A 23,082-nucleotide genomic window follows, 5' to 3' on the forward strand; every position below is an offset into this window, starting at 1 on the left:
ACATGCACTAGGTTCGTTGTATGGAGGATCTGAGGAGGAAGGATTGGACACCATACCGCACAAGCGGTTTTGTGAGAAGGTCACCAAGAATGTTTCACATGTAGAGCCACAGACCCTGCCACCCACCTCTGCAGCTGCAAGATACCACAGCCTTCGTGTGTACCACCAAATACAGCAGTGGAAAGGGATCAATCTAAATCCACTGGAGTGTGGATGGCACGTAGCAGATGGACATTGCCTACCAATACTGACAGATCAGGCCGCAGCACCATCAACTCTCCTGGACATCATCTGCTGCAACTGTAAAAAGGACTGCAATACAGGAAGATGTACTTGTAGAAAATATGGTCTCACATGCAGTGCTGTGTGCGGGGAATGTCATGGTACAAGTTGTACCAATGCAGAACTGCCAGATTTCACAGAGGAGGATGACAAAACTGTTTAATCGTTTGAGTTGGATGTTCCAGCATTTTGTATACCTACAGCAATCACTACAGCAATTTTCACGAGCTGAACATCTTTATATAAGCATAGTATGGTGATTTTGTAATGAAACTCGTGTATCTGTCACCAATAGACAGAGCATCCATCATTCCTTATATGAGAGAAATATTGCAGATTGGCGGCTATATTGGATTATGCAAATTAGACAGATTTCCCATGTTGGGTTTGCTTGGGACTTTTAGTATGTTGTTCTGGGGACTTTGAAGAAATGCATTGTGGTGAAATAATTTCTGTTGCAATTTGTTCCAAGTGAAACCTTATTTTGCCTGGACCATTGTGGCTCTTAATTTATTGGATGAATAAAGCACAAGATCAACCTCCTCTATGAAAGAATACATAAAGCAAAGTTCAAGACGACTGAAGCTCCTTCATGAACGAGTTGGTGGTTCTGAAAACAGCCGTTTTGTTGTCGCTGTTGATGAACACCACCACCAAGGTGCGACCCACAACATCTCGCAGTGCGTGGCATCCTCATCACGTCACCTGTGCTGCCCTCATCCCCCAGTCCACACAACTGCAGCCCCCAGTGCCCACCTACACTTGACCCATCAGGCCCATAGTGGCCGTCCGCGGTGCCACCACCAAGGTGCGACCCACAACATCTCGCAGTGCGTGGCATCCTCATCACGTCACCTGTGCTGCCCTCATCCCCCAGTCCACACAACTGCAGCCCCCAGTGCCCACCTACACTTGACCACGCCAAAGTCCAGCAGACAGCCATGCTCCACCAGGAGACTTCTCCAGAAGACATGGTCCACACACCTCAGACACCCACAGCACCAGGTTGACCCCCAGCGCCACAATCCCGCGTCCCAAATATTGGCACAGTTGCCCCCGAGACCAGTTGAAGGCTGTGTCCTTCTACCCTATTAATTTTATCCCAGGCTCCAACACTTTGGTCTGACACACCTGGATCAATAATGGTGCTACTGTTCAGTGTCCACCATTCTTCTTCACAAACTTCACCCTTAAATTTGCATCGAACCTTCAGATTACCCTGTCAAATATTTTTCACAATTCACTAATCTCACCAAAGAAGGATGCTTCTCGATACACATGCCGGCCGAGCATGGCCCATAGCCCATCAGGCCCATATTGGCCGTCCGCGGTGCCACCACCAAGGTGCGACCCACAACATCTCCCCCAAGTTGTCCTAATAATACACCATCCCAGGCCTGTGAGGAACCTCCTCAGACACATCGAACTGAAGGGACAGGGATGGACATAGCCTGCCGGACAACCATTGGGGCATCTGTGGAACATGATAGTGTGAGAATGATCTTCCACAGATGTTTCGTTATGATTTGTGGACTCTCGGCTTGGGAAGAGAGCCATGGGATTGTTGAATCGGGAGAATGTGTAACAAGCCGAGCATATGGGCCATGCTCGGCTGGCATGTGTATGGTGAAGCACCCTTCTTTGATGAGATTCGTAAAATGTGAAAAATGTTTGGCATTGGTAATCTGAGGGTAGATGCAAATTTAAGGGTGAATCTTGTGAAGAAAAATGGTGGACTGCACAGTGGCACCATTATTGATCCAGGTGTGTTTCGACCAAAGTGTTGGAGGCTGTGATAAAAATTAACAGGTTAGCAGGACACAGCTTTCAACTGATTGCAGGTGCGATTGCGCCAATATTTGGGATGCGGGGTTATGGTCCTGTGGTTCAGTAGTTTGGGGGTCAACGTGGCGCTGTGCGTGTCCGAGGTGTTGTGCCACGTCTTCTGGGTGAGTATCCTGGTGGAGCATGGCTGTCGACTGGACCTTGGCAGGGTCAAGTGTGGGTGGGCACTGGGGGCTGCAGTGGTGTGGACTGGGGGATGAGGTGGCGGAGGTGACGTGATGTGGATGCCACGCACTGCGACCGTCTCCCCCAGGGCCGAGGTTTTGAGTGTGGTATTGTTGTTGGCAGCAGGTGCTCACCACATTGGCCAGCTGAGGCGAGAGCAGCTGTGTTTCTCACGGGAGGGGCCGAAGGATGGATGGTGGATCGCACCTTTATGGACACTCATGGGCCGTGTTGGCATTTCGGATGCTCAGCTTGTCCCGATGACCCTTGCGTGGTGGAGGTGCGGAACTGTCATGGCCACATGTAGTAGTTTAGTACAGTTCACCATTGGAGGCGGATCCATATACTTGCCAGTTCAGTAGGGAGAATAGTGAAATTTGGTGGAATTTGATGGGCCCAATGGGATAAATTTTGGGATTTTGTTGGGTGGCTGGCACTTTGGACCCGACCAACCTGCAACTACATGCACATGAGGAAAGTGTTTGGATGCGTACTGTCCCAGGCTTCATGGCTTGCTTATGTAAATTGGGACATGTAATTTGGAGTAGGGGGGGCATGGCCAGTGATGGGGATGGAATGTGTGTCACAAAGAGTCTTGTGGGTGGCGTCTGTTTATGGGGAGGTATAGGTTTTTCGTGTGGTCATGAGGCTGGATATTGAATTTGAGTGCCTGTGATTATTGAAATGTGCTATGGAGATGTTATGGTAAAAAGTGAATATGGGATTTAACATGATCGTAGGCCATGGAAGCAACTGTTGGAAACATCATTTTGGTGACATGTTTAATTGGAAATGTGTTGGAGATTTGAATGGCAGTGGGGAGGAAATATGTTATGTGGAATTTTTGGGTGGGGAAGGTGTGCGTGTCTGCAGGTACGGATCAAGCTCTGAGGAGCGATGACTGCGGCTCCCCCATGTGGCAATTACCCCTGACAGCCAGTGGTGACTGGAAATTGGGAGCGCGTCGGTGGTGGGGTCTGTTGTGCGCCTTGGGGTGGAAGACTCCTGGCGACCCATGTAGCTGCGAGGAAGCAGGAGGCAATGGAGCCTGGAGTGTGGAGACCCCCACCGGCGGAGTAACGGCGGAAAGGGCTGTTTGACTGTCACAGGGCCAAGCGGTAAAGGAGGGGGGGGGGGCAATGAAGTTGTAAGTCAAGTGACTTGTTTTTGGGACTGCAGGCACCACAGCCTGAAGCGCCCCCACCATCTTACTCATGTGGTACCTCCCCGCTGCCTCGTTGAGAGAAACGCACATGGGTAGCACATCTATGCCATGGTCCTGCATGGGGGTGAATAAGTGCTTGGTTATGATTTTAGTGTTGTGATGATTTTTGGAATGTGTATGAGTGGTTATGGGTTTGTGTAGAATGAATGGAGGAGAAATCCACCAAGCCATGTCACTCACCTGTGACACCAGGACAGGGCCCGCGGAAATTTTTGGTGCATTGGGATAACCCCGCAGGTAACGTTGCATCTTGTGGCATCCACCGGGGGACACGGTCTGCAGGATGAGGTTGTACAAATGTTTTCGAATTTTTGAAAGTTTTGCATGTTTGATTAAGGTTTGTGGTTAAGTTAGTTTTTGCGTGTTGTTGTTTGTTTCCTCCCTCCGCAGGAACGACCCTTTATAAATTATTGTAAATATGTGAAAGTCGTGATTGGTTCAGGGGGTTAGCATGTTGAGGAGCATAAGTCGGTAGCTTCGGCTCACTTCCCACAGCCCTCCTGCTTTATTTTATAGGCTAATTAAGTGTGAGACAGTCAGTGTTAAGACTGGAATGGTAGCGCCTGCAGTGAACCTAGCAGGGTCTACGGTTCCATGGTGGGGGCGGGGGGGGGGGGGGGTGGGGGTGCTGTGTTATGTCGGTTGAGTGAGGCATATCTAGATCCAGGTAGATTTGCATAGGTAGGTGCTTCGTATGTCGTGATAGGGAATCCTCAACTGTAATAAGTTTGTTTAGGTGGTTTGTCAGATTAAGTGTATATCTGTGATCATACAAGGATGACAGTATGTTAAATAGTTGTAGGGATTAGGCTAATTCCTCCCCCCGGCCAGTCACGAACCTTCCTGTGCGTGGTTTCTGGCCTGCCCGTGCGATGTCTGTCTTCATGCCGGTGTTGTCAGCTCAAGTGCGTGCTCGCTTGTCGTCTGTTCTTCTGTCAGTTCCTTTGTTATTGTGGTGGAGGGGGGGAACTTAATTAGTGTGGTGCGCTATTGAGCCTAACTAATGTATATGAGTGCATTGCCATACGGGACACCGGATATGATCACAGGTCTGACACACACAGGAGAACTAGCATAATCCCTACTCGACGTATCACACGATCATCCTTGTATGATCACAGATATGGACTTAATTCTGACAAACTGCCAAAACAAACTTATTACAGGTGAGGATTCCTATCACGATGGCAGGAGCATAATACCGACGCAGATCTACCTGGAGCTCTATATGCTCTACCCAAAATTCATAACAACATTATGTTGGTTGGGTGGGCATATAAAGATTTAGGTAGATCTGCATAGGTAGGTGCTTCATCTGTCGTGACAGGGAAACCTCACCTGTAATTTCTGTTTAGGCAGTTTGTTTGGATTAAGCTGTATCTTCGTCCCCATGACGAGGAATGGGGCATGATAAATAGTTCTCGGGATTATGCTAACTCCATTTTATGTGAAACCTCTGTGATTATCCCGGTGTCCCTTATGGCAATACATCACATACAGCAGATAGATCCATTAGTGCAAACACGAATTAAATTCCCCTGCCGCCACAATAACTTTGGAAGAACAGACCGGAAGCGGCCGCGTACAATGGCGCCATGGCAAGCAGACATCAAACAGGCCGAGAGCCACGCTCAGGAGAACTCGTGATTGACAGGGGGGGTGAAGTGAGTGGAAGTAGGTTGCTGATTGGAGGGTAGGGAAGATGAAGGATGTGCCACACTGATTGGCCACCGACAATGATGTGTCACACGATGACGTAACACCATTGGCGAGACGCTCGGCCAATCAGTGAGGAGGGTGGGAAAGAGCCACACCAAGCAGGTCGCTGATTGGAGGAGATGCACCGGTGGTGAGAAGGCGCAAAAGGGCACAATAAAACAACGCACTGGTTGGCAGAGGGAGAGAGCTGACGTCAGTCGACGAGCAATAAAACAACTGGCACGCCGAGATTTCTCTCTTCTCGCTATGGCTTTTTTCCTGCCTGGACCTCCCTTCTGCCCTTGCCTTTCTCTCCGTTTGGACCTTTTCCTTTGCGAACTGCGAATTGCCTGCGTTACAACGGACGTTGGGGAAACGTTGGAGCGCCGTCGATTATCCTCCCTGGCGTTCACGTGCGAGCGAGGCTTGCCGCTGAGTGGGCGAGACCACATGAGCAAGGTGCTCAGTGAGGCCTGACGGAGCGCGAACACCGGAGCCTGGCCAATTCCTGACGGACGCTACATCCAGAGACAGATAAGACGCACCACACAACGTTTTATTTTATTCTCCATTCCCTTGTATTGTATTTGAAGTGTAGTGTGGGAGCACTCCGTTAGAGGGGTTTAGTTTTTGTCGTCGCGTTCATTGTTCTCGGGTTCCATAATAAATATTCCTTTTTTTGTACATTTTACATCCGTGTCGTGTTGAGTTAATTTCCACAGGAAGAAGACATCGTCGGGGCCGTGAAGGTAAGCGGCATTCTCCCCCAAACCCTCCTGCTTGTGTATCGTCCGCCATTATGCATTAATTGGAACCGCCTCATTAAGCTCGATTGCCATCTGTGGACGCTCTGTGTTAACTGAGAGCCGTCCACAGGAGAGTATTTATAACTTCGGGGTCGTTTGCGTTTGTTGTTTATTTTGACAAAGTTCTGCAGTTGTGTTCAGCATGAAATCCGCCGAACTTAAACCTCATTTGACAAGATTCTGTTTCATTGAGAGAAAGCAAAGGGGCTGGAAGAGCGAGTGCAGTTGGACATTGTCAAAGCTCAAGGGCTACGTGCGCATGTGCAGCAAGAGGTGAAAAGGCAAAGTGAACACGCGCGGACGTGGTAGAAATCATCAAGGAAGCACACTTTCTCGAGAAAATATGGAAGTGCATGAGGCAAAGTGCAAAGGTTAAATAAGAGAGTCGCATCGAGCGATCCACCAATATGAAGCCTCAGTACCACCACAATCCGTACAGACACGCGAACGTTCGTCGTTTTGCTCAATTGGGGTTTTAGAATCAAATTGTGGTCATGTCTGGACGTGGCAAAGGTGGAAAGGGCCTTGGCAAAGGAGGTGCGAAACGTCATCGGAAGGTACTGCGTGATAACATCCAGGGAATCACAAAGCCTGCTATTCGTCGCCTTGCTCGTCGTGGTGGGGTAAAGCGCATCTCGGGTCTCATCTACGAGGAAACCCGTGGAGTTCTCAATCGTCAGGTTCACTATGTTTTTTCGTTCAAAATTTTGGTAGATTAGCAAAACTGTACATTTTTGGAATATTCAGAGCATGAGGAATCCAAAAATTAATGTTTACATTTGCTTAGACACCTTTGCGAAAATGACACTCAGGACAGTGATGAAGATCTGTAAAAGCATACTCCTGAACAGTATAGACCTCGTAGATCCTGTGTATAGGACTTGTAGTTCAATCTGATACTACCTATAACTTCCTATAACAACCTATAACTTCAAAGGACTTGCAATATCATGTATTATGTAATACAGTTATATCACAAATATAAAGACAATGGTGTTCAATTACCTTTGTTTGTTGCTTTTCTATAATCCTGAGCACTATTTTGAGGCCTTTATTGGATTCCTTGACCTAGAAAACATAGGATTAGCATATTTAATTAAGTCTGTAGGTTGACTAGAAGCCGAGATCGCGCAAAATATTGTTGCGGATATGAGACTGTATTTTTTTATTGTGTGCTTTATTATTATTATTGTTTATTCTGCGCCTCCTGCCTCCAGTGTTGTGTAAAAGTAAAAAGGGCGTCCCGGTAGTTATTCCATGAAACACCACATTGCAGGACCCGATAAAACCCTTGTTCAGCAGTTTATATCCTTATTATGTGTTTTAGGGTAAGGCCTTGTCGTCCATTAACATGACACTCCATTGCACCGAGTAAAAGAGATAGATTCCCTTCATTCCCATTCCCCAAAACCTCCATTTCCCCTTTCGTAATGGCCAAGCCTCAATTTGGCAATTACATCCCCTCCAAAACCGCCATTGACCACGAGGCAGGGTTGGGGAAGAAAGGCGGGTCTCCACCTCGTCATAGAGGGGAGGAGTAGGTCGGCCCCGCTCATCCAACCCAGAACGAGGGGTTTGGCTTCAGAGGGCGGAGAGAGAATGCTTGGGGGAGGTTCGCAAAGGGTGAAGGGCAGGGCCTATATAACCCGCCGCGGGACGCTCCCCAAGCAGACAAGCAGATGAGTCCAAGAGATGAGCTGAAAGGCTGAGCTGAGCTGCGTGGTGAGGTGGACAGGAAAGAGCTGGGTCGTCAGAGCAGGGCTGAGTCGTGAGGTCCAAAAAGCAGAAGATCATCCAGGGAAGCAAAAGCCTGCTATTCGTCACCTTGCTCGCCAGCAGCAGCGTCTACAGCAGCAACAAGAATCGACAGCCGTTTGGGGCCTGGACGGCAGTTTGGAGCAGGGCTGCGAAGGGACGGCGGCTGCCGAACGCGCCGATTCGTGCTGCCGAACAAATTGGACTTTCCTCTCCTTCCAGCCAATTCCTATCATCATTCCCCGTGTGAGTCGTCTTTGTTTGTTCTGTCCTGGGTAGGTAATTAAGTCTGTATAAGCTAGTATTTTCACTGTGTCTCTAAAAAGCTTCTGTATATTATTTTCTTATCTTTCCTTCTCCTTGGTTATTTTGAGCCTGTAAATAGTAAATAAATTTAGTAGTATTTTCAACCCTTTTCTCGTCTTCTTCTTCCTCTTTGCATTCGTCGTCTTAGTCGTTTCCCCATTGAATATCTGTGGCGCGATACGGCCAACGTTTGGGTGAATCGGGTTTCGTCGGGGAACAACTGTTCGGCCACGGTTACCTCCGCTCGGTAAAAGTAACATCTAATCCGCGGACCGTAACAATTGGTGTCAGGAGTGGGATTCGAGGCCCGAACCAAATTTTTTAAAACATCTAGGAAAAAAATTTGGTCAAAATTTGGAGCTGCTGGAAATTTGTGTTGTTTTAAAGCAAAACCCGAATTTTGAAATCGCGCCATGGCTGGTCAAGGCGATCGGATGCCGGTGGGTGTACTAGGAGAGGGGTTAGGAGTAACCCAGGATCAAATGGAGGGGTGCAATGAGGAGGTGGTTGAGGGGGTTTCAGGCGCGCAAAATGGCGCTCTCGCGCACGTGGTTACAGCGGCACCAAATAGAGCCACGCCCTTTGTACCAACGGTGGAAGACATGCAATTAATTATGATTGAAATGGAGGCCCTTTTGGACAGGAACAGTGAGCGATTGTTAAACAAAATGGATGCTAACAGTGAGCGATTGTTAAACAAAATGGATCGCATGGTGGGCGAGAGGGTCCCAAGGGTGCACGAGGAGGTAACGCGGGTCGAGAAGCGCTGGTTGAGCGAAGCGGAGGAAAGCGCGGGTACAATGACGGGGGTAGAAATCGCGACACGGGGTTTGGAAAAGCCGGCGACCGATGAGGTAGAGGGTGTTTTATTAAAGCCAGCGGTCGTCGAGGGGAACAAAGACAAAGCAGTGCTGGGAATTAAAATTGAAGAGATGACGGAGGTAGCCCGGGAATTGCAGGGAGAAATGGAAAATGTGCAAAGTCCCTGCTCACATCACGATGCTGTGCTTAACCCGAATGGAAGTTTGCAGGTGCGCGTGGAGAAAAGGATCCCCCAGGTGAGTCGTGCTGTATATTGTGCGGGGAGATTTTGTAAGAGGATGTTTGGCGACAAAATAATTTTCGCGCGCTTGGGATCGAGGAAGCATCCGGGCGTTGGTGAAAGGTCCCGTGTGAGTGGAAATGGCACGCGTGTGGAAAAAAAGTGTGCGTCAAAGGGTGAGCGTGTTACGAAGTGCGAGTGTGATACCGAGTGCGAGCGAGAATGCACGTCGGGGTGTACGGAGTGTGACACGGAGAGTGAGTTGGTGATGGCGCAGGTGCGAGAGGGCACATCGGAGCGCGAGTGTGAAACCGAGTGCGAGCGGGAATGCACGTCGGGGTGTACGGAGTGTGACACGGAGAGTGAGTTGGTGATGGCGCAGGTGCGAGAGGGCACATAGGAGCGCGAGTGTGAAACCGAGTGCGAGCGAGAATGCACGTCGGGGTGTACAGAGTGTGACACGGAGAGTAAGGTGGTGGTGGAACGTGTGCGAGGAAGCACACCTGAGTTGGTGGTAGCGCGAGTGTGGGAGAGCCCATGTGAGCGCGTTAGTGGGTGGATGCCAGAGTGCACGCCCATGGTGAGTGTTACGGAGGACGTAACGGAGGAGAGGTGTGGACCGAGGTGTGCGCAAGAGTGTGCACGAGAGGTGTGGTGTGTAACAGGGAGAGCGTTGGTGGAATGTACGGACGGCGTTGGAACGCCGGGTTTTGTGAGGGTGAAAGGGGTAGCGTATGCGTGTGAGCATGCAGGTGAAGCATCGACGGTAACCGGGTTAGCGGTTAGAGCGACGGATAGCCGATGCGAGCACTCGGTGCGTGGAGCCCTTTGTTGGATGCGAGGCCCGGCGCGGATCGAAGCTGCGTCGTTTCTCTTCGAAGCGTCGTTGCCGATTCGGGCTTGGCCCCGCCCCGCACGGTCGAGTCCGGGCCTTGTCGGGCCAGGCGACCGGTCCGGTTCAAGGGCGAGTGGGAGGGAGCGGAACGGTGCCCCCTCGTGGGGACGGGGTTCCGACCGAGGGAGATTGAGCCATCGGGCCCGGGACCGCAAGGTGCCGCGCCGAGATGGTGCGTGGAATCTCGGCCTGACCAAACCACCTCCCTTGAACCGAAAGCCGGACGGATTCAACCTGCAGGCGACCAAACCACCCAAATTCATTGCTCGGCTTTACAAAGCCGAGTTTAATGATGTCATGACGCACCGAGGCTAGGATATAGCGGACTGTGATGATGGTGATAGTGATAGTGATTTGATACGAAATTTAGAAAAGTGAATAGGATTGGTAGAGTGATTGGAAATTTTTGATTGGTTGGAATTTGGTAAGCAAAATTTATAGTAAGAGATGCCCCATGTGATGGGATGGCCAATCCACCATCCCTCACACGGGGGGCAAAGGAGCACTAGTTTATGGGGTTGATGGCAGTGAAAACTAGCCCGGGTGGGTTTGGATAATGGGTAGGGCCCTAGAGATTGACATTAGGTAACGTTAAGATTAGGTAGTGACAATGACACCTGTAGTGGGGACGCAGGTAGTTTAGAGTGGATGATAATGACGAGGGAGCGCAATAGTTTAAAGGGACGACTGGGAAGCGCAAGTTTCAGAGGGGAGTAGTTAGATGAGATGATGCCGTGTGAGTGTTGGAGGTGTATAGAAGTGTATTGTGAAAAGTGTGTGAGGAACAGGTGTGATTGCACAGGTGTGCAACTGGACAGGTGGATGGAGCAGTGTTTGAGTGATGGTGATGGTGATGTGAGTTGTATTGACCAAATGGTCCAGGGAGAAGGAGGGTGCAGGTGGCACCAGGGATGAGTGCACAGGTGTGCACCAACAGGTGTATGGAATAAATGGTTGTGTGGAAGACATGGAGTGTGGAATATATGGAGTATTGGAATGGATGGTCGTGGAGTGAGTAGGATGGAAACTGGGGAGTGGAGTGGATGGTGCAAAGGTGTGAATGGGGGAAGGATGGACCCCCATCATGAATACCCGGGGCGGGTAGTGTAAGTGTTAGGTAGAGGGTATAGGTAAATTGTGGTTGGATATTGGCATCTGTGGTGCGGGTGGAAGAATGATGTTTGGATGGGTGCATTAGTGTTGTGGAAATGGCTGGGCATGTAGCCTGTTAGTGTGTGTAGTTGGTTTGGGCACTCCACCACTGTGAGGATGTCGGCCAGGTGAGGCCGCAGGTGGGCTCTGGGAGCCGGTAGGGTAGTTGTGGATGGGGCCCGAGGATCCGGAGGACGGACCCGGGTAGCCCAGTGCCAGAGGGCACCGAGGGGTGACAGAGCCAGGAGGGGCCTTCCCCAATTAGATAGGTTAGGGTGAGGAGCTAGGTAAGCTCGGGTGGCAACTACAGTGGTGGAGGTGTGCAGGTGGGTAGACCTGCTGGGAGAGCTACACGACCCAGCCCCGAAATTGTGCAAGGGCACCGGGAAATGAATCGGGGGAGTGAGACCCCAAATTGAGAAGCACCACAGTTTGGTCAATGGGAATTGGTTTTTAGAACCCATGGTGTAAGTTGGCCAATGGATTGGCAGGGAGAGACCCCGGGTAGTGTAAAGTGTGTTAAAGTCATTTAGAAAGTAGTTAGGATGAAGTCTCCTCGCACCATCTGCATCCACTCACCTGAGATGACGTACCTCCACACCATGCCATGTTTTGATTATTTTTTATGTGCAAATGTTTTGGATTGTGAGACGCATCATGACGTGGGTGTGACATTGTGCTTGATGTTCCATCTCTTCCTCCTTATGAGGATTGATGATGAATTTGGTGATGGTAAATTTTGGATAGAGGGATTGTGGAGACGAATTTGGTGTAGGGGAAATATGGGGAAGACGTGACAGTAGCAACGAATTTGTAATGTGTAGATTTTGTACATATGGGGTAAGGGCAAGGGTAGTGTAGGTGACAGGGGGGTGACGTACGGTAGGGGCGAGCTTTCTCACTTCGCCCTCCGTACGCATTTCGCCTTGCATTGCCTTATTGATGTGTACCCTTGTGACCTTACCCCTCGCTCATCTGTCTCTCCCCCCTTTTTGTCTCCCACATGACCTGTGCGCCATTGGGCGCCGAGGGGAGCGTGCGTGAGTCCGCCATTGTGCGCCCGGAACTCACAGAACCAGCTGTCTGCATCGATGCACCACATTATGGACCACATGCCTGTGGCCGAGCACCACGTATGGACCCCATGGGTTGGGGCATGGCCCCTCTGCTGCAACCGGCCATGAAGGCCCGAAATCTTGCTGGCGGACCTTGGCCACAGGGCACCGATGCCCCACAGGTGAACCACACGTAGTCGGCCCTGTGGGCCATAAATAAAGAAAATAACATGGACACGTTGGGTGCAAGGTTTAATGCAAATAGGCCGCCAGCAAAGGAAAAAGACAACATCTGGAAGAAAATAATAATAGCCAGCAGAGGGAGCCGAAGAGCAAGAGATCACCTGCAGGGTTAGGGGTTGTTGATTTATTTTTATTATTGAACATTCATTGAACAATGATGACTGTGCACCGATTGGTGCTTGAGGGTGTGTTGGTGCGTTTTGGGTGCTTTCATGGTGCATTGATGCAGAGCAGACTGTCTCCCCCCCAGAAAGAACAATTACAGGTCCTGGGTTAGTTTTGTAAATAAAAGTAGCGTCAACTGTAAATAATGCTCCCCACCGTCAGTGTATAGTTTGAAGACCATTCCGCAATTCGGTTAACTGTGGGCGTGAGTCTGTTAGGCAGGGTGCAATGGAGCAGCGGGACACATTTATTTATGTTTTAAAACTGTCGCACTCAGGGTCAGGTTAAAAGTAGAGGGAATTACACCTACGTGTCACGCTAAATAAAAGTTGTAGGCCCGGGCCGTGCCTAAGAGGAGGAGGGTGCAGTGTTGCGGATATGAGGACTGTATTTTTTTATTGTGTGCTTTATTATTATTATTGTTTATTCTGCACCTCCTGCCTCCAGTGTTGTGTAAAAGTAAAAAGGGCGTCCCGGTAGTTATTCCATGAAACACCACATTGCAGGACCCGATAAAACCCTTGTTCAGCAGTTTATATCCTTATTATGTGTTTTAGGGTAAGGCCTTGTCGTCCATTAACATGACACTCCATTGCACCGAGTAAAAGAGATAGATTCCCTTCATTCCCATTCCCAAAAACCTCCATTTCCCCTTTCGTAATGGTCAAGCCTCAATTTGGCAATTACATCCCCTCCAAAGCCGCCATTGACCACGAGGCAGGGTTGGGGAAGAAAGGCGGGTCCCACCTCGTCATAGAGGGGAGGAGTAAGTCGGCCCCGCTCATCCAACCCAGAACGAGGGGTTTGGCTTGAGAGGGCGGAGAGAGAATGCTTGGGGGAGGTTCGCAAAGGGTGAAGGGCGGGGCCTATATAACCCGCCACGGGACGCTCCCCAAGCAGACAAGCAGATGAGTCCAAGAGATGAGCTGAAAGGCTGAGCTGAGCTGCGTGGTGAGGTGGACAGGAAAGAGCTGGGTCGTCAGAGCAGGGCTGAGTCGTGAGGTCCAAAAAGCAGAAGATCATCCAGGGAAGCACAAAGCCTGCTATTCGTCACCTTGCTCGCCAGCAGCAGCGTCTACAGCAGCAACAAGACTTGACAGCCGTTTGGGGCCTGGACGGCAGTTTGGAGCAGGGCCGCGAAGGGACGGCGGCTGCCGAACGCGCCGATTCGTGCTGCCGAACAAATTGGACTTTCCTCTCCTTCCAGCCAATTCCTATCATCATTCCCCATGTGAGTCGTCTTTGTTTGTTCTGTCCTGGGTAGGTAATTAAGTCTGTATAAGCTAGTATTTTCACTGTGTCTATAAAAAGCTTCTGTATATTATTTTCTTATCTTTCCTTCTCCTTGGTTATTTTGAGCCTGTAAATAGTAAATAAATTTAGTAGTATTTTCAACCCTTTTCTCGTCTTCTTCTTCCTCTTTGCATTCGTCGTCTTAGTCTTTTCCCCATTGAATATCTGTGGCGCGATACGGCCAACGTTTGGGTGAATCGGGTTTAGTCGGGGAACAACTGTTCGGTCGCGGAGCCTTCGCTCGGCAAACAACATCCTTAACCGCGTACCGTAACAATATGTATTTTATGGCGGCTATTTTCAATATCCAAAATGGCGGCCATGCAGGTGTCTGTGCAAATGCCAACATTGATTTTCAGATTCTCCATGCTCTGAAGATTACAAAAATGTACAGGTTTGCTAATCCCAAAATTTTGAACGAAATTATATTTGTTAACATAGTGAACCTGACTACAAGGTGTTCCTGGAAAATGTTATCCGCGATGCTGTTACCTACACGGAGCACGCCAAGCGAAAGACCGTTACTGCCATGGATGTGGTGTACGCTTTGAAGCGCCAGGGCCGGACGCTCTACGGTTTCGGTGGTTAAACATCTTGGTGGTGGTGTTCATCAACAGCCACAACAACAAAACGGCTCTTTTCAGAGCCACCACCTCGTTCAAGAAGGAGCTTCAGTCGTCTTGAACTTTGCTTTATGTATTATTTGATAGAGGATAGTTGATCTTGTGCTTTATTCATCCAATAAATTGAGAGCCCCAAGTGTGAGAAACTCGAATGTGCAATGTACATTTCCATTATTTGCAAATAATGTTCAGTTCCACCAATATCTAAAAAAATTCATCTCACGAAGTTCCCCTTGCCAAAAGACCCAATTCTGAAATCGATTAATGAGTGAAATTTTTTTGTCTTACGGAACAAACTCACATTTATTTGACAAAGATTTGCCTTTTACTTGTTTTATTTCAGGGAAATGCTGAACAGACCCAAACGAGCTCAGGATAGATATTGGTGGGAGAAACGAGCAAGGGAGGGCGGACGAAGCTTTCCTTCGCGGAGCGGATCACATCAGGCTCGGATTTCAGCCAATGGAGAGGGGAGAATGGGGTTTCAGCCAATGGAGAGGGGAGAATGGGGTTTCAGCCAATGGATGGAGCGTGAGGTGGGGCTTAATTCTTAAGCGCATGGGCGAGTGTTTGAGGTCGCCAATGTTAAATGGCAGCCAACAGCAAACGTGCAAATCGTGGCAGCCAACAGCAAACGTGCAAATCGTGGCAGCCAACAGCAAACGTGCAAATCGTGGCAGCCAACACCAAACGTGCAAATCGTGGCAGCCAACAGCAAACGTGCAAATCGTGGCAGCCAAGAGCAAACGTGGAAATCGTGGCAGCCAATAGCAAACGTGCAAATCGTGGCAGCCAACAGCAAACGTGCAAATCGTGGCAGCCAACAGCAAACGTGCAAATCGTGGCAGCCAATAGCAAACGTGCAAATCGTGGCAGCCAATAGCAAACGTGCAAATCGTGGCAGCCAACAGCAAACGTGGAAATCGTGGCAGCCAACAGCAAACGTGCAAATCGTGGCAGCCAATAGCAAACGTGCAAATCGTGGCAGCCAATAGCAAACGTGCAAATCGTGGCAGCCAACAGCAAACGTGCAAATCGTGGCAGCCAATAGCAAACGTGCAAATCGTGGCAGCCAATAGCAAACGTGAAAATCGTGGCAGCCAACAGCAAACGTGCAAATCGTGGCAGCCAACAGCAAACGTGGAAATCGTGGCAGCCAACAGCAAACGTGCAAATCGTGGCAGCCAATAGCAAACGTGCAAATCGTGGCAGCCAATAGCAAACGTGAAAATCGTGGCAGCCAACAGCAAACGTGCAAATCGTGGCAGCCAACAGCAAACGTGCAAATCGTGGCAGCCAATAGCAAACGTGCAAATCGTGGCAGCCAATAGCAAACGTGCAAATCGTGGCAGCCAATAGCAAACGTGCAAATCGTGGCAGCCAATAGCAAACGTGCAAATCGTGGCAGCCAACAGCAACCGTGCATATCGTGGCAGCCAACAGCAAACGTGCAAATCGTGGCAGCCAACAGCAAACGTGCAAATCGTGGCAGCCAACAGCAAACGTGCAAATCGTGGCAGCCAACAGCAAACGTGCAAATCGTGGCAGCCAACAGCAAACGTGCAAATCGTGGCAGCCAATAGCAAACGTGCAAATCGTGGCAGCCAATAGAAACCGTGCAAATCGTGGCAGCCAACACCAAACGTGCAAATCGTGGCAGCCAACACCAAACGTGCAAATCGTGGCAGCCAACAGCAAACGTGCAAATCGTGGCAGCCAACAGCAAACGTGCAAATCGTGGCAGCCAATAGCAAACGTGCAAATCGTGGCAGCCAATAGCAACCGTGCAAATCGTGGCAGCCAACACCAAACGTGCAAATCGTGGCAGCCAACAGCAAACGTGCAAATCGTGGCAGCCAACAGCAAACGTGCAAATCGTGGCAGCCAACAGCAAACGTGCAAATCGTGGCAGCCAACAGCAAACGTGCAAATCGTAGTAGCCAACAGCAAACGTGCAAATCGTGGCAGCCAACAGCAAACGTGCAAATCGTGGCAGCCAACACCAAACGTGCAAATCGTGGCAGCCAATAGCAAACGTGCAAATCGTGGCAGCCAACAGCAAACGTGCAAATCGTGGCAGCCAACAGCAAACGTGCAAATCGTGGTAGCCAACAGCAAACGTGCAAATCGTGGCAGCCAACAGCAAACGTGCAAATCGTGGCAGCCAACAGCAAACGTGCAAATCGTGGCAGCCAACAGCAAACGTGCAAATCGTGGCAGCCACAAGCAAACACCCGAAGCGTCTCTCAGCGAAAAACAAGATCTGATCAAGATCGCCTCAACGACGCCACCATCCCCGACCGGTACCCGATACCGCACATACAGGACTTTTCCGCCCATTTGGCAGGGCGGGTGATCTTTTCCAAGGTCGACCTCATTCGGGGCTGCCACCAGCTACCCGTCCGGCCAGCCGACGTGCCGAAGACAGCGGTAATTACACCTTTTGGCCTCTTCGAGTTCCTTCGCATGCCGTTCGGCCTTAAGAACGCGGCCCAGGCCTTGCAGCGGCTGATGCACAGCGTGCTGCGCGACCTCACCTTCCTTTTCGTCTACTTGGACGACATTCTCGTCGCCAGCACTTCCCGGGCGGAGCACCTCATCCACCTGCGCACGCTTTTTGAGCGCCTCAGCCAGCATGGCCTCATCATCAACCCGGTGAAATGCCAGTTTGGCATAATGGCCGTCGACTTCCTGGGGCACCGCATCACGAAGCGCGGGGCCGTCCCACTGCCTACCAAGGTGGAGGCAGTCACAGGTTTCCCACGCCCCCGCTCCATCAAGGCCCTACAGGAATTTTTGGGGATGGTAAATTTCTACCACAGGTTCGTGCCTCGCGCCGCCCAACTCATGCGCCTCCTGTACGAAGCCTTCCGGGGCAAGCCGGACAAGCACGACATCGCCTGGACCAAAGAGATGGACGAGGCGTTCACGGGCGCTAAGCTGGCCCTCGCCAACGCAACCATGCTGGCGCACCCGGCACTCGACGTACCCATCGCCCTCACCACGGACGCTTCCGACTACGCGGTGGGCGCCGTGCATGAACAGTGGGTGAACGGGGCTTGGCAACCGCTGGCCTTCTTCAGCCGGCAGCTTCGCCCTAACGAGCGCAAGTACAGCGCTTTCGACCGCGAGCTCCTCGGCCTTTACCTGGCCGTTCGCCACTTCCGCCATCTTTTAGAGGGCCGCCCCTTCACGGCGTTTGTGGAGCATAAACCCCTGGTCTTCGCCATGGCCAAGGTTGCAGAGCCGTGGTCGGCCCGCCAGCAGCGCCACCTCTCCACCGTGTCCGAATTTACGACAGACATCCGGCACGTCGTGGGCAAGGACAACGCTGTGGCCGATTGCCTCTCCCGGTCCGGCGCGAACGCCGTCCACCTCGTTGTGGACTTCGCCCGCATGGCGGCCGACCAGACCACCGACCCCACGGTGCAAGCCCTCCGGACAGCGGACACAGGCCTGCGGTTGGCCGACGTCCCCTTCGAGGACACAGGCACAGTTCTCCTGTGCGACGTTTCCCTGGGCCAACCTCGCCCCATCGTGCCCACCTGATGGCAGCAGCACATTTTTGACGCCCTCACGGCCTTTCCCACCCGGGCCGGAAAGCGTCGCAGAAGCTCGTGGCAGCAAAGTTCGTCTGGCACTGGCTCCGTAAGGACGTCCGCGACTGGGCCAACGCCTGTGTCGCCTGCCAGCGCGAGAAGGTGCACCGGCACACCCAGGCCCCGTTGGCACCATTCGACGTGCCCGCGCGGCGCTTCGACCACATCAATGTGGACCTGGTGGGACCCCTTCCCTCCTCGCGGGGCTTCCCCCACCTCCTCACGATGGTAGACAGGACCACCAGGTTGCCGGAGGCCGTCCCGTTGGCATCAACAACATCCGCCGACGTGGCAAAGGCCTTCATTGGCACCTTGATTGCCCGTTTCGGCACCCCCTCAGACATCTCATCCGACAGAGGCCCGCAATTCACCTCCGAGCTTTGGGGCGCGGTCGCCCAGGCCTTGGGGGTCAAGCTACACCGCACCACGGCCTACCACCCCCAAGCCAACGGCTTGTGCGAGCGGTTCCACCACTCGATGATGGCCGCTCTCAGGGCCAGCCTCCAGGACGACGGTTGGGCCGACAGGCTCCCGTGGGTCCTATTGGGCCTCCGAACGGCCCCTAAAGAGGACCTCCAGGCTTCCACCGCCGAGCTGGTCTACGGCTAGCCATTGCGCATGCCGGGCGAGTTCATCCCTGATGCCACCGGCCCCTGGTCCACGGCTCGCCAACGCTCGGTCCTCCAGGAGGCTGCCAGGAGATTTGCCCCTGTGCCCATGTCCCACCACGGCTGCCCCCAACCCCATGTCCCCCCAGCACTTTGCACTGCGGAGTACGTTTTTATCCGGAACGACGCACACCGGGGACCGCTCCGGCCGCCGTACGATGGACCTTTCCGGGTCCTGAAGAGGGACGACAAGTCGTTCATCATTGACATCGGCGGCGAACTGGACCGCATCTCCGTGGACCGCCTCAAGCCGGCCCATTTGGACCTCGACCAACCTCCACGGTTGGCCCTTCCTCCATGACGGGGCCGTCCCCCTTCAACCAAGCCCCCCGCCCGACCATCCACCGCCACGCCACCTACCACCCCCACACGAATCGCCAGGGGTCATTTCGGCCAGGTCATCAAGACCCCCCTCAAACGGACTCTCCCGGTGCAAGTTAATTCTGGGGGGGGGCGCATGTAGCGGTTACTGGAAGCATGACACAATCACCTTGCACCGGCCGATGACGTAACCGGCGGGCGGTTATTTGCCCGGACTCGCCCGGACATGTCCGGACTTGCCTTGCCCGGGCGGACTCTCGATTTGCATACCACGCCCCGTTGAGAGGCATGGCTGACTTATTTGCATACCACACCCCGCCTGAGAGGCGTGGCTTTTGTGTGGTGAACTTTTGATATAAATTGCCGCCCGTGTTAACGGGCTATTCAGTGCTTTTGAGTTCTTTCGAGTTGAGCTAGAATAAATAGCTCAGTGAAACTTCGTTCCTGGTGTCGTCCATTTTGTCCGGCTTTATCGTGCGAGCATAGCTCCACAGTATAACAATTTTACAAAGCCTATAAACTTTTCACCAAAACCAAACTTTTGCAGAACATGGAACATGTAAGTGTGATCAATGCTATCAAAAGCCTTTTCAATGTCTAGGAAAATCAACCCAAGGCCCTCTTCCTCCTTCAGGCCACAGTCAATCAAGTCTCTAATTAAAAAGACATTATCAGAGATTGATCTTCCCGGAATGCTGTAACTCTGATCAGGATGGACAACAGTGCCAATGACAACCTTTAGCCGATTGGCCAACAATTTGGAAAAAAGTTTGCAGTCAGAACACAGTAATGAGATGGGGCGCCAGTTCTCTATCCGACGGAGATCACCACCTTTTGGGAGAAGGCATACCACTGCTCTTCTACAGCATGAGAGGTAGTATGCCAGTGCGTAAGCTTTCTTGTAGCACCAGCAGTACTTCAGGACCTAAAATGTCCCAAAACGCTGCAAAAAATTCCACTGGAAGGCCGTTGATTCCAGGGGCTTTTCCGTGTTCAAAGCTACGCAGAGCTGTGCTTAGCTCCTCCAAAGTAAACGGCTCTTCAAGACCTTGACACTGGTCACAACTCAACGAAGGCAGGTAATTCGTCATATCATCAACCATATCTTTACACACAGCTTTCTCCGCAAATAAACCAAAAAAAAACCTTTTCACAAGCATCTTAGCATCACTTTCATTTTGCGTAATATTCCCCTTAGCATCTAACAAGGAAAACATTTGCCTTTGTGACTTCTTAACCCCTTCTAACTGGGAAAAAAACTTTTGTTTGGGGTGTCAGAGAACTTCACATTTTGGATTCCGAGTCTAACTGACATCCCCATTACTTTTTCATGAATCAGTTCTCTTAAATAAGCTTTTTTCTCCAATAATAACTGAAGTTTCCTGCCATTTTGAGACTTAGCCAAGTCTTCCTCTAAGTGTAAAATTTCAGTTTCTAAGAGAGAAACAGCAATCTTACTCTTGCTTGTGGAAAAGGACTTAAAATATTGTTGCGGATCTCAGCGCCGGCCTTCTCCCCTTACCAAGGGGGGATTAGTCCCCTTGTCTTTGACTGGCCGACGGAACCCGGGACCTATGACGTCCTTCCCGGAAAGCGCGAAATAGGGTCGTAGGACTAGAATCACTATTACCTAATTACTCGTGCTGCCCAGAAATGAGGAAATAAGGCCGCACGAATCACGCGTGCTGAGACGCCGAGCGGTGCGTACACACGATCCATGCCGTTTAGTTGGTGAACCCGGTTCTAGTGATCTTACTCGTACCACGCTTAGCCAATGGAGAAATCACACAGGCGATCGAATTGGGAGGAAAGGAATAACAGGATTTATTTACAGTATTTTTTTTTTTTTTTTGTATTTTTTTTTGTATACTGAATCGAGGCTCGTGAAAGAGCTAACATTTATTTCTACAAACAAATCAACCAGACAAACAAAACACACAAAAAGAGGGAGCGGAAGACAAGATGGGGAGAGAAGGGGAAGCACACAACCACAACATTTGAGAGCAGGGAGAAGTGTGGGAGGGAGAGGGCTTGGGGGCAGGAGGCGTGGGAGGGGGAGGGCGGGGGGGAGAGGTAAAAAACACAAGGGGACCGAAATTAGCGGGGGTAGAAAAGATCAAGGTTTTGGATGGGGGAGGATAAGAGATGGTGGTGAACAGCTGTTTTAAAGACCTGGAGGGTGCAGTGGGATTGAAGAGAGTGAGGGAGTTTGTTCTCAGAGGCGGGAGAAAAGAGGAATGAAGGAGTGAAGGTGAGCAGAAAGTCTTGATTTTGGCAGTTTAACCATAAGAGGGTTGCAGGCAGATCTTGTGCGACCTGTAGGAATATTTGGGGGACAGAGCCCAGAGAGGGCTGGGGGGGCAAGGCCAGAGAGGAGTCGGTAGAAGACGGAAAGACCACCAACCTGCCTGCGGTGAGTGAGTGAAAGGTCCTTAGAGTTAGCTTCATCGCGGGAGATTCCAATGATTCTGAACGCTTTGGTTTCAACAGCGTGAAGACGGGCTAGGTGTGAGGCAGGAGCACCAGACCAGAGGGGAGAGCAGTATTCCATAGAGCTGTGGATGAAAGCCTTGTATGTGGTGAGGAGCTCAGCTGTGCCAATGAAGAACTTCGCACGACGGAGGATGCCCAGTCGGCGACTGGCTTTGGAGGCCAGATTTGAAATGTGGTTTTCCCAGGAAAGATCATGGCAAATAGTGAGACCCAAAAGCTTGAGTGACAGAATTTCTTGGAGAGGATTATTCAGAAAGTGGATGGGAGGGTTTTCCAGTCGGTCTTTTCGGAGAGACATCGTAAGAGTGTGAGATTTATCAGGATTGAAAGACATGTTCCATTTGTTTGCCCAGTCTGTGATTTTGTCCAGGTCTGCAGAGAGTGAGGAGGCTGCAGACTGCCGATCTGAGGGATGAGGAATGGAGCGACAGAGAGTAGAGTCGTCAGCAAAGAGATAGAGAGGATTTTCAAGAGAGTCAGAGAGATCATTGATGAAGACCAGAAAAAGCACAGGGCCCAGAACACTACCTTGGGGAACTCCAGCCTGAACAGGAAGAGGAGATGAGAGAAACCCATTCAGGGCCACACGTTGACTACGACCAGAGAGGAAGTCCGCCAGCCATGCGTGGAGATTTCCATGGATACCAAAGGAGGAGAGTTTGGTGAGCAGAGCAGGGTGCCAGACCGTATCGAAGGCACGTGAAATGTCAAGGGAGACAGCTCTAATTTCCTGTTTGGCATTGAGGACCTCCATCCATTGTTGAGAAAGCAGAAGCAGCATGTCCAGAGTAGAGTGACCAGGTCTGAAACCAAATTGATGATCAGAGATCAAGCCATTGGAGAAGAGGAAAGATTTCATATCTGAAGCAATGATGGATTCCATGACTTTGCTGATAATTGGGAGAAGGCTGATTGGTCTGTAGTTGCTGGGATCTGTTTTTGCACCTTTTTTGTGCAAAGCGGTGATGTTGGCTGATTTCCAAGCAGATGGCAGATGACCTTGAGCAAAAGAGAGGGTGAAGAGAACAGAAATGGGAGTGAAAGAGCAGAAGAACATGATTTTAGGACCCGTGGGCTGATGCCGTCAGGACCAGTTGCAGAATCAGAGTCGAGGGTTGACAAAAACTCCTCCACCTTGTCAGGAGGAAAGGGCACAGAGTCCAGGAGCAGCTGGGTACGACTGGGTACGGTGGGTACAGAGAGGGATGGGTTTGGGACACAAGATTTAGAGGCAAACACAGAGTTGAGGCATTCAGCTTTTTCACGTGCCGAGTCAGCCGTTAAGCCGTTTGAGGTGAGGGAGGGGATGGAGGGGGAACAAACACCAGAAACAGATTTGACCAGACGCCACATTTACAATATTTACAATGATTCCAGAAAATAGGACACAGTGCAGCCTTAAAAACAGTCTTAACTTAATCCCCAGGACAAACGGGCCCGTCTCACACACA

General features: G+C 50.9%; 1 protein-coding gene across 1 annotated transcript; it reads left to right on the plus strand.

The window, feature by feature from the left end:
* The first annotated feature begins 6,515 nt into the window (after positions 1 to 6,515).
* On the plus strand, positions 6,516 to 14,516 carry LOC137426158 (histone H4-like). Its single transcript, XM_068114849.1, has 2 exons — positions 6,516 to 6,701; positions 14,385 to 14,516. Exons 1-2 carry the CDS (start codon positions 6,516 to 6,518, stop codon positions 14,514 to 14,516), a joined length of 318 nt encoding a protein of 105 aa, XP_067970950.1.
* Positions 14,517 to 23,082: the final 8,566 nt, after the last annotated feature.

This window comes from Myxine glutinosa, chromosome 4 (assembly GCF_964187855.1).
Source record: "Myxine glutinosa chromosome 4, kmMyxGlut1.1, whole genome shotgun sequence".
Classification (NCBI taxonomy): Eukaryota; Metazoa; Chordata; class Myxini; order Myxiniformes; family Myxinidae; genus Myxine; species Myxine glutinosa.